This window comes from Fusarium odoratissimum (genome assembly GCF_000260195.1).
Source record: "Fusarium odoratissimum NRRL 54006 unplaced genomic scaffold supercont1.61, whole genome shotgun sequence".
Classification (NCBI taxonomy): Eukaryota; Fungi; Ascomycota; class Sordariomycetes; order Hypocreales; family Nectriaceae; genus Fusarium; species Fusarium odoratissimum.
In genome coordinates this window covers 56,829-69,888 of record NW_022158738.1, presented here as the reverse complement: position 1 = coordinate 69,888, position 13,060 = coordinate 56,829, and the positions used below count along the sequence as shown (strand labels likewise).

General features: G+C 48.7%; 5 protein-coding genes and 1 non-coding gene across 9 annotated transcripts; 3 read left to right on the top strand and 3 right to left on the bottom strand.

The window, feature by feature from the left end:
- Nucleotides 1-250: 250 nt before the first annotated feature.
- On the bottom strand, nucleotides 251-2,468 carry FOIG_15901 (uncharacterized protein; the record flags this gene model as incomplete). Its single annotated transcript, XM_031217301.1, has 4 exons — nucleotides 251-1,979; nucleotides 2,035-2,304; nucleotides 2,360-2,396; nucleotides 2,450-2,468. The coding sequence occupies 4 exons, from the start codon at nucleotides 2,466-2,468 to the stop codon at nucleotides 251-253; spliced, it is 2,055 nt and encodes a 684-aa protein (XP_031052988.1).
- Nucleotides 2,469-3,378: 910 nt separating this feature from the next.
- On the top strand, nucleotides 3,379-3,452 carry FOIG_15900. The gene has a single exon. It is a non-coding gene; the product is annotated as a tRNA-Val (tRNA).
- On the bottom strand, nucleotides 3,445-6,840 carry FOIG_15899 (uncharacterized protein). 2 transcript variants are annotated; one of them, XM_031217299.1, is made up of 6 exons: nucleotides 6,111-6,686; nucleotides 5,135-5,994; nucleotides 4,568-5,085; nucleotides 4,193-4,514; nucleotides 3,999-4,141; nucleotides 3,467-3,924 (listed from the first exon to the last, which is right to left on the bottom strand). In XM_031217299.1, exons 2-6 carry the CDS (start codon nucleotides 5,610-5,612, stop codon nucleotides 3,736-3,738), a joined length of 1,650 nt encoding a protein of 549 aa, XP_031052986.1. In that variant the 5' UTR covers nucleotides 5,613-5,994; nucleotides 6,111-6,686; the 3' UTR covers nucleotides 3,467-3,735. The 2 variants fall into 2 exon arrangements, with proteins under 2 accessions (XP_031052987.1, XP_031052986.1); XM_031217300.1 differs by having other exon boundaries at nucleotides 3,445-4,141; nucleotides 6,111-6,840.
- A 1,662-nt stretch (nucleotides 6,841-8,502) lies between these two features.
- FOIG_15896 (V-type proton ATPase proteolipid subunit 2) lies at nucleotides 8,503-12,244 on the bottom strand. 3 transcript variants are annotated; one of them, XM_031217295.1, is made up of 8 exons: nucleotides 12,217-12,244; nucleotides 11,542-12,145; nucleotides 11,434-11,464; nucleotides 11,283-11,365; nucleotides 11,126-11,232; nucleotides 10,905-11,075; nucleotides 9,125-10,851; nucleotides 8,503-9,064 (listed from the first exon to the last, which is right to left on the bottom strand). In XM_031217295.1, exons 2-7 carry the CDS (start codon nucleotides 11,587-11,589, stop codon nucleotides 10,809-10,811), a joined length of 483 nt encoding a protein of 160 aa, XP_031052982.1. In that variant the 5' UTR covers nucleotides 11,590-12,145; nucleotides 12,217-12,244; the 3' UTR covers nucleotides 8,503-9,064; nucleotides 9,125-10,808. The 3 variants fall into 3 exon arrangements, with proteins under 3 accessions (XP_031052982.1, XP_031052981.1, XP_031052983.1); XM_031217294.1 differs by having other exon boundaries at nucleotides 8,524-10,851; XM_031217296.1 differs by having other exon boundaries at nucleotides 8,524-10,851; nucleotides 11,434-12,145.
- FOIG_15898 (uncharacterized protein) lies at nucleotides 8,711-9,061 on the top strand (the record flags this gene model as incomplete). Its single annotated transcript, XM_031217298.1, has 1 exon — nucleotides 8,711-9,061. One exon carries the CDS (start codon nucleotides 8,711-8,713, stop codon nucleotides 9,059-9,061), a length of 351 nt encoding a protein of 116 aa, XP_031052985.1.
- On the top strand, nucleotides 9,309-10,204 carry FOIG_15897 (uncharacterized protein; the record flags this gene model as incomplete). The annotated part of the gene is made up of 3 exons (XM_031217297.1): nucleotides 9,309-9,390; nucleotides 9,526-10,011; nucleotides 10,080-10,204. The coding sequence occupies 3 exons, from the start codon at nucleotides 9,309-9,311 to the stop codon at nucleotides 10,202-10,204; spliced, it is 693 nt and encodes a 230-aa protein (XP_031052984.1).
- Nucleotides 12,245-13,060: the final 816 nt, after the last annotated feature.

The following is a 13,060-nucleotide window of genomic DNA, read 5'->3' as shown; positions in this document are numbered from 1 at the left end:
TATACCGTTGACCATATCCCACATATGCTGTCAATACCTATGTTCCCATTTTGCTTTCATATCAAGTGTTCCCCGAACTTCAAGAATTTGGTGACCGATTACCCTGGAAAATGAAATGGGCAACGCCGCTTGAGATCGTAAAGTCATCGCCAATTAAAAGTCGTTTCTGTCGTAGGCTTCATCGCCATGCGTCTACAACACTCACATGAATGATAGTGTACCAATTGAACCCCCCGGTCCAAAACCAAGTCTAGGCCAGCTCGTCGGCCATGTCGACCTCTTGCTGAGGAAGAGTGAGGCCAATGCGGATGGTGCCGAAGGGCTTTTTGTCGGCAATCCCATCTTGCTCGATGGCAATGGCGTTCTTAGTTGCAAGAACGAGAACATGCATGAAAGCCTCCGATGCGAACTTCTTGGAGTTGGCAGGGTCATCGAGCTCGTCGGTAAGAGTATTGAAATCGATCCAGCGACGGTCAGCTTGGTCGCAAGAACGAGTATATCCTTTGGACTCCACACGAGAAGTGGCATAGCCTAAGAAGTCAAGAGCAGAGGCATCAATGACTGCACCAGAGCCCTGTGTGTGGTCGCCATTGCCGAATTCGACATCACCCATGAAGCCTTCATCGCCGATAGAAGAATCTTGAGAACGGAGCATCGCCAAGTCGTCAGAGCCATGCTGCGGCCCAAGCTGATCACTCCAGCGCTCAATTGGACGAATTGCACTACCGCGGGCATGCAGAGGACTTGGAGCAGGGAATCTTTTATGTGCGCTACCATGTCCCCGAATAGACGAACCAGGTGCAGCAGAGGGAGGACGACTCCAAGGAGCCATGGATGAGGAGTGCCGATCTTCAAGACCCTTTGCTGCATCCATTCTCATCTCAGGGGCAATGTCTTCACCAAACATAATAGCACCCATGTCATAATCAACACCACGCCCAAGCTCGTTGGCATGGTTCACCTTCTGACGGACATTCCGTGCTTCATTCTGCTCGTCTTCGAAAGCTTCAGCAGAAACACGGCGGCGGCTCCGCGTCACAGGTTCTGCATCTTGCTCAGGATTCTTTCCTTGTAGCTGCGCCAAGAGAGCCATACCAGAGAAGTGTTCTGCGAGAGGGTGTGCCGCACCTGAACAAGCTCTACCAATACCCGTAAGCCCATTGTCAAAAAGAAGAGCCTTCGCGTTGTGGCGTGCCTGAGCGACAGTGGTAGCAGGACGGGGTTTGTAGTTGGCCTTCATGTTGTCAAGATAGTTCATAGACCAGCTTCGAATCTCTGTTACAGCGACATGGTCCTTGCCATCGACCATTTGGCGGATTCGACGTCGCCTTTGTCGTCGCAGTGGTGCTTTGGCTTCCTCAGTCGAGACTGATTCAGAGCTGGGCTCGGCCGAGGAAGTGGCTTTTCTGGCAACAAGACGCTTGGGGAAAGGCTCAGCGTCAGGCAAGGCATCTTCACCCATGATGATCACATTGTCCCCTCCAAGGGGCCCATTTTCGACGCCGAGGCCGGCTGCGTTGGCAACTTGAACCTGGAGATGCTCTTCGAATGCCGCCGTCCCAGGAAGGGGAGGGAGTTGTGGTTCCATGTCGCCGAACTCAATGAGGTTGCCGTCCAGGTCAAAGTTGAGGTCAAGACCAGGCATATTTGAAATATCTACACCGAACGGATTGAAGTCCTCCACAGGGTCCTGCGCATGGAAAGGTTTTGCGAAAGGAGAATCGTGGTCAAGATCCGTTGGGAGACGGTAGCTTCGGCCAGAATGCGAAGACTGAGGAATGTCGAAGTTGAGCAGTGAATTGCCCCAACCTGAAGAGCTGGAACCTTGAGCCATGGGAGTCATTTGAGAGACACTGCCCTGTGACGAAAATTTTGTCGATAGAAGAACCAAATCATCAACGCTAGCCAAAAGGTCGAGCTTTGGGATAGTCGACAAAGGATCAAAGGACGGGTCATCCTGCAAGGTGATTTGATGTCGCCTTGGAAGGATATATCAGTACATAGACCTTTGTGAGGCAACAACGGACATCTTACTTTGATTTGCCCGCGTTTGGGTCCGGTTCACTTGTGTCCATAACCCGAAAGAAGGTCATGTCAGATTGTGTCTTTTCAGCGTCTGAGAGCATATAACGGCACTGCTGGGCATAGACCCTAGAGACTCCATAAAGGAGGTTCCCCTGGAGACGTAGAGCTAACGGGGCTCCTGGGTTGATGATGGTCTCGCATGCCTTGGGAACGTTGACTTGTTGAATTGCCTTGCGAGTCAACCGCTTCTGATTAGACTTGCCCACGGTGGCGACGAGCCTGGATTACAAAGTCAGTGAGTAGAATAAGGCGAAAAGAAGACACTAAGATATACCAGATGGTGGCAACCCCATACTGGGTATTGCTGAGGACTGAAGCGATGTTAGCTGTGCCCTAGTTGATGATATATCATGAGGTGACTTACTCTCGTGGCTATAGAACATGCTGCTCCCTGATGCGCCTTGGAATCTCTGAAAGAACCCCCGAAACTTCGACTAATAAGGGCAAAGGCAGGTTATTTAACAAGGAAGTTTCGCTCTTAACTGCCCCATATACTGATGAACCGGCTTGAAGTTGGTCGCGATGCTGTAGTTAGTAGGTGAGGTTGAAAGCTTAGGAGGTGATGATGTAGGGATAGGAGAACGAAATTGGAGGGAGGAGAGAAGGGACGATTTTAGTCGCGTGTGATATTGATCAAGAGAGGCCTATCGCGGAGGCAGTTTCAATGTCTGGCAGCCACTGTCAAGCACCTGGCACTTCAGGCGGCAGCAACTAGGAATTTACAGCACATCTATTGTGCAGGACCCTCTCATTGTCTTTACCAGGTTCTAATTGTTGCCTTGCATTGAGTTATTGGCAGTGATGAATGCCCCCTTCTTTATACCTACCTTGCCTATCTGCCTAACACTCATTTGTTTCCCTCCTTCCTGTTGCAACCATCTTCTCTGAGTAGCTGCACTTGCAACGTCCCCATGTCAGTATCTCAGGATCAGTTAAGGTAGAGAGGCCAATCGACATGGTAACTATTGCTTCGGTTAAAACGATGAGATCATTGATTATTGAAAAGAAAAGAAAAGTAGGTACACGATCTCGAGGTTGTTCATGGGCCGAGGTAGTTGGTGTCTCTTGACTAACATATCTGTACAGCACTCTTTCAATAATGTTTCTTTTCGAGAAGCTACGCACAGACTCTAAGAGTGTTATTTACCTACTTCAGGCCTGAAGTTTATATCGCCTCGACCATGTCGACCCTTGATGCCTCTTGCTAGAGGACTTTGAGATATCAGCTCAGTGGCTATCAGCACTCAGCATATGTTCTGTATTGTAATCTAGATTTAGCAATCAAATCGTCTAGGTTCCGTGGTCTAGTTGGTTATGGCATCTCGTTAACACCGAGAAGGTCCCCGGTTCGATCCCGGGCGGAACCACACTTTTTGTTTGATGGCTGTCCAGCAAAGATGAATATGTCCTTTTTGTTTACCTGCATCACGCTGATCAGCGGGCACAGGATGTTGTCGAGGTTGGGTCCTTCTATTTACAAGTGATGCATTGTAACAATCGAATTGGTTCTATCTAAGGAGCTCTGGGACTCTGTCAATGCCCATGAGCAAAAGCCATGCAGGGAATGCTTGCCAAAAGAAATTTGACTCCATGCAGGAAACCGAGACTCATTTGACGTTGAAAGAACTCAAAAGTCTGGACCACTCCTGACTACTTGTGAGTTGTTCGAAGGCTAGTTCCGCTGGCAATTAAGGCGGCGCAGAGTCCTAGAAGGGCTACGGCAGTCGAGGCGCCAAAGGCATATCTCAAACCATCATAGTAAACCAGACGTGCCTTGAGTTGCACATCGGGAGGTAATTGACGGATGTAGTCAACAGAGTGTCTGATTTGCTCAATAACCTATGTGGGAAAGCACGATTAGCATCCGATCAAGGGCTTTACGACAGAAGTTGGTGATAAGAAAAAGGGCATACTCTCCATTTATCTGGTACCTCACTCAATGCATCCGGCAGACGACCGCTGAGTGTAGTCTGAACGATGGCAGATGTGACTGAAACACCCCAGACGGTTCCTAGCGAGCGGATGAGGTACACTGTCGAGGCCGTGACAGCGTGGTCTGCAAACTTGTCAGCTGGCAATCTTGATCGGCAGAGAATTATATACTTACCGGCGTGGTCGAATGAGGCGAGTGAAGTAAACAGTATACCAGGATAGATAATGCCTTGACCAAGGTTTGCGGGAAAGACATAGACAAAGTACTTCCACTTCGAATCTTGAAACTGGAGTAAGGCCACCAAGCCGTTGCCTAGTACCATGAACAGAGCTCCAGTGCGCACAAGAGCAAGTAGCTTGCCCCAACGAGACATAACCACACCAGCAATAAGACCGCCAATTGGAGTTGCTAGTGAAGGAATTGCAAGTCGAGCACCGGCTGTGGTGGCTGAGTCAAGCAGAACAACCTGAAAGAAAAGTGGAAGCATGAATAGGTACTCGTGAAGGGTTAGTTTGAATCACTAAACCTGGACAACTCGCTGAAACTTACCCCATATGCAGCCATGCCTGCGCAGACGTTTGCACACTGCGTTGCAATTGGTAACCTTCCTTGCAGCAAGCGGAGAGGAATAACTGGGATGGCCCTCGTCTTTTCCTCAACGAAGAGGAAAAGAGAAAACAAGAAAACGCTCCCAATCAAGGCTCCAATCACCCAAGGACTACCCCAGGGAAGCTCGTTTCCTCCCAGGCTGAGTCCCACAAGTTGAACCGAGATAGCTACAACGAGGAGAAGTGACCCAGAGAAGTCGACTCTGTGCCAGACAGTACCTAGATTGCCATCGAGCGAGAAACCCCCAGACTGATCAGAGACGACTAGAGCTCCAATGATCAGAGCCAGGATTGACACTGGCACCTGAAAGAGAAAACACCATCTCCAGCCAATATGGTCGGCAATAGAGCCACCAAAGGAAGCTCCAGAAATAGCCCCAAAGCCATAGATACCGTTCTGAAGAGCCTGATACATGCCGCGCTTTCTAAAAGGAATCATGTCCGAATTGACGATAGTGGCTTTCACATATCAGTGAAAGTGGATTGGAGAGTTTGGAGTCACACTTACCCATTGTCATCAAGCCTCCACCGCCAAAGCCAGTCAATGCTCTCATGACATTGAGAAAGATGATGTTTTTCGCAACACCACATCCAAGACATCCAAAGGCAAAAGTAATAGTCGAAATGAAGAAGCACAACCGTCGTCCAAAGATATCAGATACTCTGCCATAGAGAGGTTGGAACGCTGTGCTAGTGACAAGATACGATGTAGTTAACCATGAAGCTGTGTTTGCGGCATCGAACTCGGAGCTGATGACGGCATAAGTCGCAGCGGTGATCGTACTATCGAGGCCGTAGAGGAAGACATTCGACATAATTGCCAACTGGATCCAGACGAACCCACGAGGAGGTTTCCAACTGTCTTCATCGGGAGCTTGAAGAAGCGGTTGATCCTCGCGAGGCTCCAGGGTATCATTTTCACTGTTGCTTTGCTGTGAAGGGCCCAATGCTTCAGGATCTTGATCTGTGAGAGACGAGTTCCTCATGATGAGACGACTTATTGCGATTGCGATTGGGGACTGTCGATTTCCAATGATACCGGATATTTTCTCAGGTCGTTGAAGTGACAAATGTTGAAATGTTGCCGCTGAAAATGCTTTTTGTATTGCAAAAATTGTGAATAAAAAACCAATCTGATACAACGTGGGGCATCAGACGGGTCGTCGGCCATGACTCAACTTCAAGGAACCAGGAACATTGACGTATTGCAGAGATGAATCGGACTGAATCGATGGTGAAATCTTGCATTGAAATCACGTATTGGCCGATCCAATAAGGGCCGGTAGATCATTACCTTGTTACACAGAGTAAGATCGGTATCTATGGAATTTGGCAAACAATTACCATCTATATAAAGAATATTCATAACTATAAATCTGTATTAGTATAGGAAGCATGGTGTACAGAGTTTAAAGGAGTTATTACTTTGCCACACCTTGACTCAACACTCAAAGATACCTAACGCCTGGGAATTATTTACTTACAACAAAACATTTCATTCTTTCTTTCGATTCACCTTAGGTTGAGAAGCAAGATGGAAATTGATTTAATATTCGCAGCCTCTATGTTCAAACAGGAAACCTGAAGGGCACTTAATAGCTTGAGTCAAGACCTCGGGAGGCCGCCTTTGAAAGAACTCAGCTGGTGATGGTTTGTTGCCTTCAGAATGTGCCTGTCATGCGAGACATTCATTAAGGACAGCAATAAAAGCTTTGGTAATAAAGCCCACCTCAACATGATCTAGACTTGTCCAGATAATCTCATCGACCCTCCCATCTTATAGGCTCGTTGTGTGTCAAACCAGTGCCTAAACTATTGCGCTCACTAAGTTACAGCCCAGACTTAGGAAATTATTGATCGGTCTATGCCTAAATGCATGTGATTTGGAAACCCTGGGAGGAAGGAGCTATTGCAGGTCGAGCTGCAGTCATTGTAAGCCCGCTTTAGGCAGGAACGCAGTCCGCTGCAGCAAACCTCCACTCAAACCAACCATTTATCTTATGGCAAAACGCAACACTCTCACCAAAAGCCAAGAGAATCCCATACCCCGAAAACAGGATTTTTAAGGACCAACTTGGCGCGTTAATGTTGTGGGAAAATTGCGCGAGAGAGACATCAACTGTCGAAGTTCATCTCGTGCCACAACAGTCACGCAACACCATCAACAAATCAGCAAATACGAAGAAAGCATTGCTTTGATACGGGCTTTCCCGGCAACCCTCTCAGAAAGGGAGGTAGCTACTGTGAATAGGACACCACTCACCCTTTCGAATCCAAGGGTCCAACCATCCAACGTAGCCCTACGCTCCCGCCCAAGACCTGCGCCTCGGGAGGAAAGAAAGCCAAGCTCACTCTGACTTTGAATCATAAGATACGGTTCTGGTATAATATAATTTAATGTTAGAGAAATAGCAGTTCATGATGGGTAAGGCTGTTTTATTTATTGACACCTGGTGTCGATTTAATTGACAAACCTCGAGGAACGAAAAGAGTCGACATCTATCATTTTCAACGTTTCCTTTCTATTCCAGCTATGATGCCGAACCAGGTTGTCATGCACCTCGATGCACGTCAGCAGACACTCACCGCCCTCTATCACTATCAGAGCGCAACCTGCATACTTGTGTGACAGGTTGAGCAAGATGTACCTTTGAACTTTGGAACGACGGTCGCGATTTAATACTTCCCGCTCAACACTTCCGTGCGAACCGTGCCGCTTCCCCTGAAGTATGAGTCGCAACTAACTGAATTCAACCGAGGGCCTCGACACCTCGGTGAAATGGGTCCGGACCAGCCGCTTAGAAGCAGACAGATTCCTCTTGTCCCATGAGAGAAAGCGGGGAATATCCAATAGTGCCTCATGAGTACCTGGTGCGTACAATACATAACAACTGAGCTACTAAGAAGATGCGATCTGAAAGTGGCCTTTGATGCCCCGCGGGCTGTTCCTGCATCTGAGATGCGCCAAAAGTCACCAGTTTAGAATTTTATATCTGGTGATCAAGCAAGCCCCCCGCTTTTGATCAACAACTCTTCACACCAAGAGGCTGACTTATAGCATCCATCAATGGGCTCGAAGCAAAGATGAGCAGGACACCACTTCGTCGAGGTCTTCAGCGCCTTCAGACTTCGATGAATGTGGAGAAAGGATGCCAAGCTAAACCTATTCGAAGCTGGGAAGAGGAGGTGGGTGTTGAGCTCCAGCAAGGATAGATGGACTTGGGCGTCACATAGCGTTCTTTGGGAATCCCAAAAGAATAGCCAGGTCTGGCATCATAGGCCGGCCCGACCACGCGGTTCACAGCGGTTAGGAAGATCGGCAACCTTACTGTAAGGAAATAATGGAAGCTGCGTCAACATTCTTGCGACAGGACAGGACAGGGCAAGACGAAACGGAAATTAAAACAAACTTGGCCCTGGAAATGCAAGCTCGACGTCAAATACATCATTCAGCTCCACCACTTGGCACAAGCTCGATCGCCGTCTTGAACAAAACCGGATTCAGATACCGTCAACGCAGCAGTTGTGCAACATTGGCTTCCGTCAGTTACGCTGCTTCTTCTGTTTCTGCCAGGGAACTTCTCATAGCCAAGACAACACCCGCCAGCCGTCTTATCCATTGGCCATCTGGACTTCTGGACTTTTAGGCCTCTCTCTCCCCGCCCTAAAGACTCTCCCCCCTGCACACATAGCCCGATCATGATCCACAGCATACACAACCCCGCCATTCACAGTGGGTAAATGTCCTCCGAGGCCTCGCCGGAAAACTGTCCGTGATACCCCGCTATCACCGTATCGTGTCGAAGCATCCATGGAAGCTCGTTATGCCAACTAAGGAAAACGCCCGAACGTGTCTTCAGGGAAGCTTGCTGACGGTTGTCCCTAATTAGGGATGTCACTGTGCAGCTTCTAGATCCTCTTGTGCACCCTGCATTCGCATTTTGTTGGAGTTGCGGCGGTTGTACAGAGCGCATGCAGGAGAGCTTGTGACACGAATACACACTGGGCGGCATCAACAAGCTTTCTCAACAGTGCCCAGAAGCAAGAGACTTTTGTTCAAGACTTGCATTGAACAGAACGCGTCATGGTGCTTTCGATGGTCCTCCACAGCATCATCGTCGTGTCTTTTCTCACGTGTCCCCGCATCTCAGTCCCCCTTGCAACCTCCACGCCAGAGAAATCCACGCCACGATGCGATACGGCTGCCCAGCCTAGACCTTGGCTCGGGTTGAACCTGGTACTTCTCCGAAGTGCTCCGCTCGCCAATAGGTTTGCTGTACTCTGTACTCCTCCGAGCTGGGCTCTTCACCTCGCTTGCTTGCTTCCCACCATCCTCTCCTGCATACCTGGAAACTCCATGCATGTTTATCCGCGGCTGTGCATCAAACTCCTGGGCATCCTGACCCTCCCTGTCTTACCTAGCTTGGCGTCTTAAACACTGGTTAAAAAGGCCATTATTCTGGCTCTCGCACACTTTCACAGGTCTCACTTATCTTGCCTTCTGACTTCCCACGCACCGTTCAAGCGTCCCAGCCGCCTGCCGTGTGATCCTGTTATTGTCTCGTATCGCTACTTAACCTCAGCGTCCCCAATAGTTCTCTTGGACTGATGCTCGAGCTGTCGTGTGCTAGCCCTCTTCCACTTCGGTCTCAATTGTGCTTCCTCCACCGCAATCTGCCATCATGACGGGCGCTCTCGCAACTCCTCGGTATAGCAACGACGACTTCGAGACAGCTTCTATTCGCTCTGCTGCTCCTTCTTATGGTGAGTAGGCAAAAGTAGTTGCGATTCTTTGTATTCCCCTGGGATAACGGCTCTACTTATACCAGACTGGAGCTCGATGCCAGAGCTCCACTACCTGGCACGAGACCAGCCTTACTGACCTTTTCGTTACCTCAGTATCGGAAGCTCCCTCATACCACTCAACAAATCCATACCCAGAGACTCTGCCATCATACACCCCTCCAGCTCGGTCTCACGCGGTTGCCAGGTCCTCCTTAGTTCCCCAAGGGAGCGGTACCTCAACTCCACGCCAGCAGACTATCGGCTTGCCTCCAGTACCTGCTCTTCCTTTGCGATCCCAACCGAACCTGAACAATTTTCGTATCGCGACATGGTCCTCCGTCTCTAGCAACCCCAACGCCCGGCACTACCAGAATGTCGCGAACCGACGACTGACTGCTCAGCGAGATCCCGTAGACAGCCTTCGTCGAGTCATGACCGATGTCAGCGAGCAAGAACAAGAGCGATACATAACCAGGCCGTTGGAAGATCCCTATCTGGTTGGCGAGGTGGCTGCTGCGCGTGCTCGTACAGAGCGACTTGCACGAGAGTCAGGGGATGATATCCTTCTGCGAGAGGATCGCCAGTGGGACTGGTTCTTAGGTAAGTTGGAAAAAAAAAAAAAAACAAGCTTGTCGAGTGTTGTGTCGCAGCTGTTAACACTGAATTAGCTCGAATGAGAGACTCGGATGACCGGCAGCGGAACTGGACTCCTACAAATCCGTACAGACGTGAGGTGGAGGCTGGGAGCCGAAAGAAGCTGCTCCGCCGTATTGGAGGACGACGCTTGCTATGATCTTGCTTTGTTGATCTCTGCCTTTTTTTCGTTTATTTTGCATCTCTATTGCGCTGGGTCGCTATTGTCATGTCTGCTACGTTGGCTGAAACGACATTGTCGCATTCTCATGGCGTTTTGATGATCTATATTGAGTTGTCGGGATAAGGCATGGCATGCGAGTTGGGGGTTCTCAAATTGTCAAATGCACTCCGATCGATGGCATGAAACGGTCGTCGTGAGCATATTCTTCTCTTCTGTCGCTCATTCTCGAACATAGGGTCGCATAGGGCTTGGTGAACCTGGGCTGGTATTAGGTAGCTCACCCCTCAAATGAAATGAACATTCAAACTCCCTTGAGACGTATTGTGTCAACATGTTGGAGACATCGTGCTAGCATAGACTTTGTGATTATACTCGAAGCTAGATACGGTCAACTTCTCCGCCATTTCTCTACCTGTTTGCAAAAGATATGTTACACGTCCAATAACGCCATGCCCGATGTACATATGATGGTATGCCTCCGTAACTCGATGGCAGCTCAAAACCTCCCCGACGCACAAGTCGACCACTCAACGAAAGGTCGACAGAATAGGTATGTGATTGTTGATTGAATAGGACTTGTCTAACCCTTGCTCTTGCTGTTCAGGAGAAGAGCAACGATGAGTCTACAGGATAGTTAGCATAAGCGAAATACATTGTAGGTTCATCGATGACGTACCCATAGAGACCAAGAACTTCGCCGAAGATAAGGATCAGGACCATGCCAACAAAGATCCTAGACTGTTCCATATAAGCACGAACGCCAGTGTCGCCGACAATTCCGATGCAGTAACCAGCGGCAAGACCAGTCATGCCGACTGCAATACCACATCCGAGATGCAGAAAACCCCTGATACTGTTAGTGTTCGTTTTCGTTGATGAGACTTCGCGTCGACGTACGAAAACAAGCTGTAGTTCTTGCCTGGGTCGAGATCCTCAGCGATGAGGACGGAGATGACTAGTGAGTAAACGGCAATAATACCGGACATGACGACGGGAATGAGACACTGCAGAAGGCGTCAGCGATGGCCTTGATTGAGCCGGAGGACAGTTGTACCTTCATGATGAGGTCTGGTCTAAATGTACCGACACCAGCAATGCCGATGCCAGACTTGGCTGTGCCATAAGCAGCTCCAATACCTATCGGAGTCGTTCAGTATTAGATCTGGGTCATATCGCATCGCGTAGAGAGGGAGGAAGTATCGTACATCCGAAGACCATTGCAGCTGCAATTCCGGCCTACAAACTCGCAGCATCAGCATTCGCGTCCACCCCTGGTTTCAGACCAACAGAAAGGCCAGCGCGGGGATACTCACCATCCCAATAAAGGGGGCAAACTTGGGGGCGAGCTCTGATTCTGCCATGGTGAGGATATGAAGCCGTCGGCGAGCTCTAGTGTCAAGGGCGACGTGAGAGTTGACGTTGATAGCTTGATGATGATGTAGCCTGCTACTGGCCAAGGCTACCAAAGGAGTTGGAAGCTGAGGTAGAAAGCCACATTGGAACGGGTTAATTTGACCAATGACGAGCGAGTGGCTTCGAAACGGGTCACGTGACAGTGACAGCCATTAAGTATCGAAGAATTCGGGACTCGAGAAGTAGTACAAAGAAAGATACCCTCTAATCATTATTAAGAAATATATCTAGGATTACATGATAAAGATAACAGAATTTCTTACTATTTTTGGGCTTGTGATTCCATAAATAAATAAGGTTGTCATATAATTAAAGTACCTGCTAATAATGGGAAATAACAGGCTTCTGCCAGGTATCTTGACTTTATCATCTTCCTCCACTTGGGGAGGGAGCCGATATGGATGGTTTCCAAGTTTTTTCTTTGTCTAGGTAGGTAGGCCGCTATGATTGTTCTCTTTGAACCTTATCCGACCCCTAAAGTCGAGATTAGGTATCCCTTCGAAGCTGCTATGGTATTAGTGAGCTTTGCCCTGTATCATTGAACAAGGCTGAAGGGCCGAGACAGCCGACAATACCTGGTCTTTGGCGGCATTTGATTCCACAGCTCCAGTCACAGAAACATTGAATGCAATCAAAACCAAGCACAACATGGAGATGCTTATCTGCTGATATTGTTTTCGGCAACTCTCGTCAGTAAGATTGCTCGAGTTCAGTCATGACAAACGACAAACAATAGGTAGCAATCAGCAAACACCCGCTGCATAATCAAAGGATGCAGGTTTATGTTAGAAGTAAGAATCAACGGCCACTAGCGTGCCCCTTGGGTCCCTCCAGTTCAACAGGAGGTTTAATTGCCGTAACTCCCGTCTAAGGTGTGACAACGCAACCACTGCATCAATTAACCTTTGAATTGAATTCGACTCACCACAAAGGGTCCATTGCGAACAAAGATCCTGTGCAACGAGTAAACGAGTACACGGGTACAATTGAGCGACGCAAGAGGAGATATGACATGTGCTTGCTACATGAGTGAGGCAGCAGTAACAATAGCTGTAGCAGCATCTGTTCCAGGTATCGGACTGGAGCGTCAACACTACAGTTAGGCGACCAACCTCAGGTCGGACTACGATACACAAACAAAGAGGCTCAACTTCATTGTAACAACTCGAGTTGACGCCTTGAAACAAGGAACTGGCTTTAGTACCAACTAAAGATAAATTACTATTTTAACCTGCTCCTGAATAACTTGTCCCCTTCTCTTTTTCGTATCCACGGCACAACGCCAAAGACCCATGCTCTTACACTGCAACTATATACCCCAGTATATTCATCCCCTGAAATTGTACTAAATAATTTAACTGCCCATAGCCCATCCACTACGGCGCGCCCACATTGCCTGGCCCCCGTCACCACATTCAC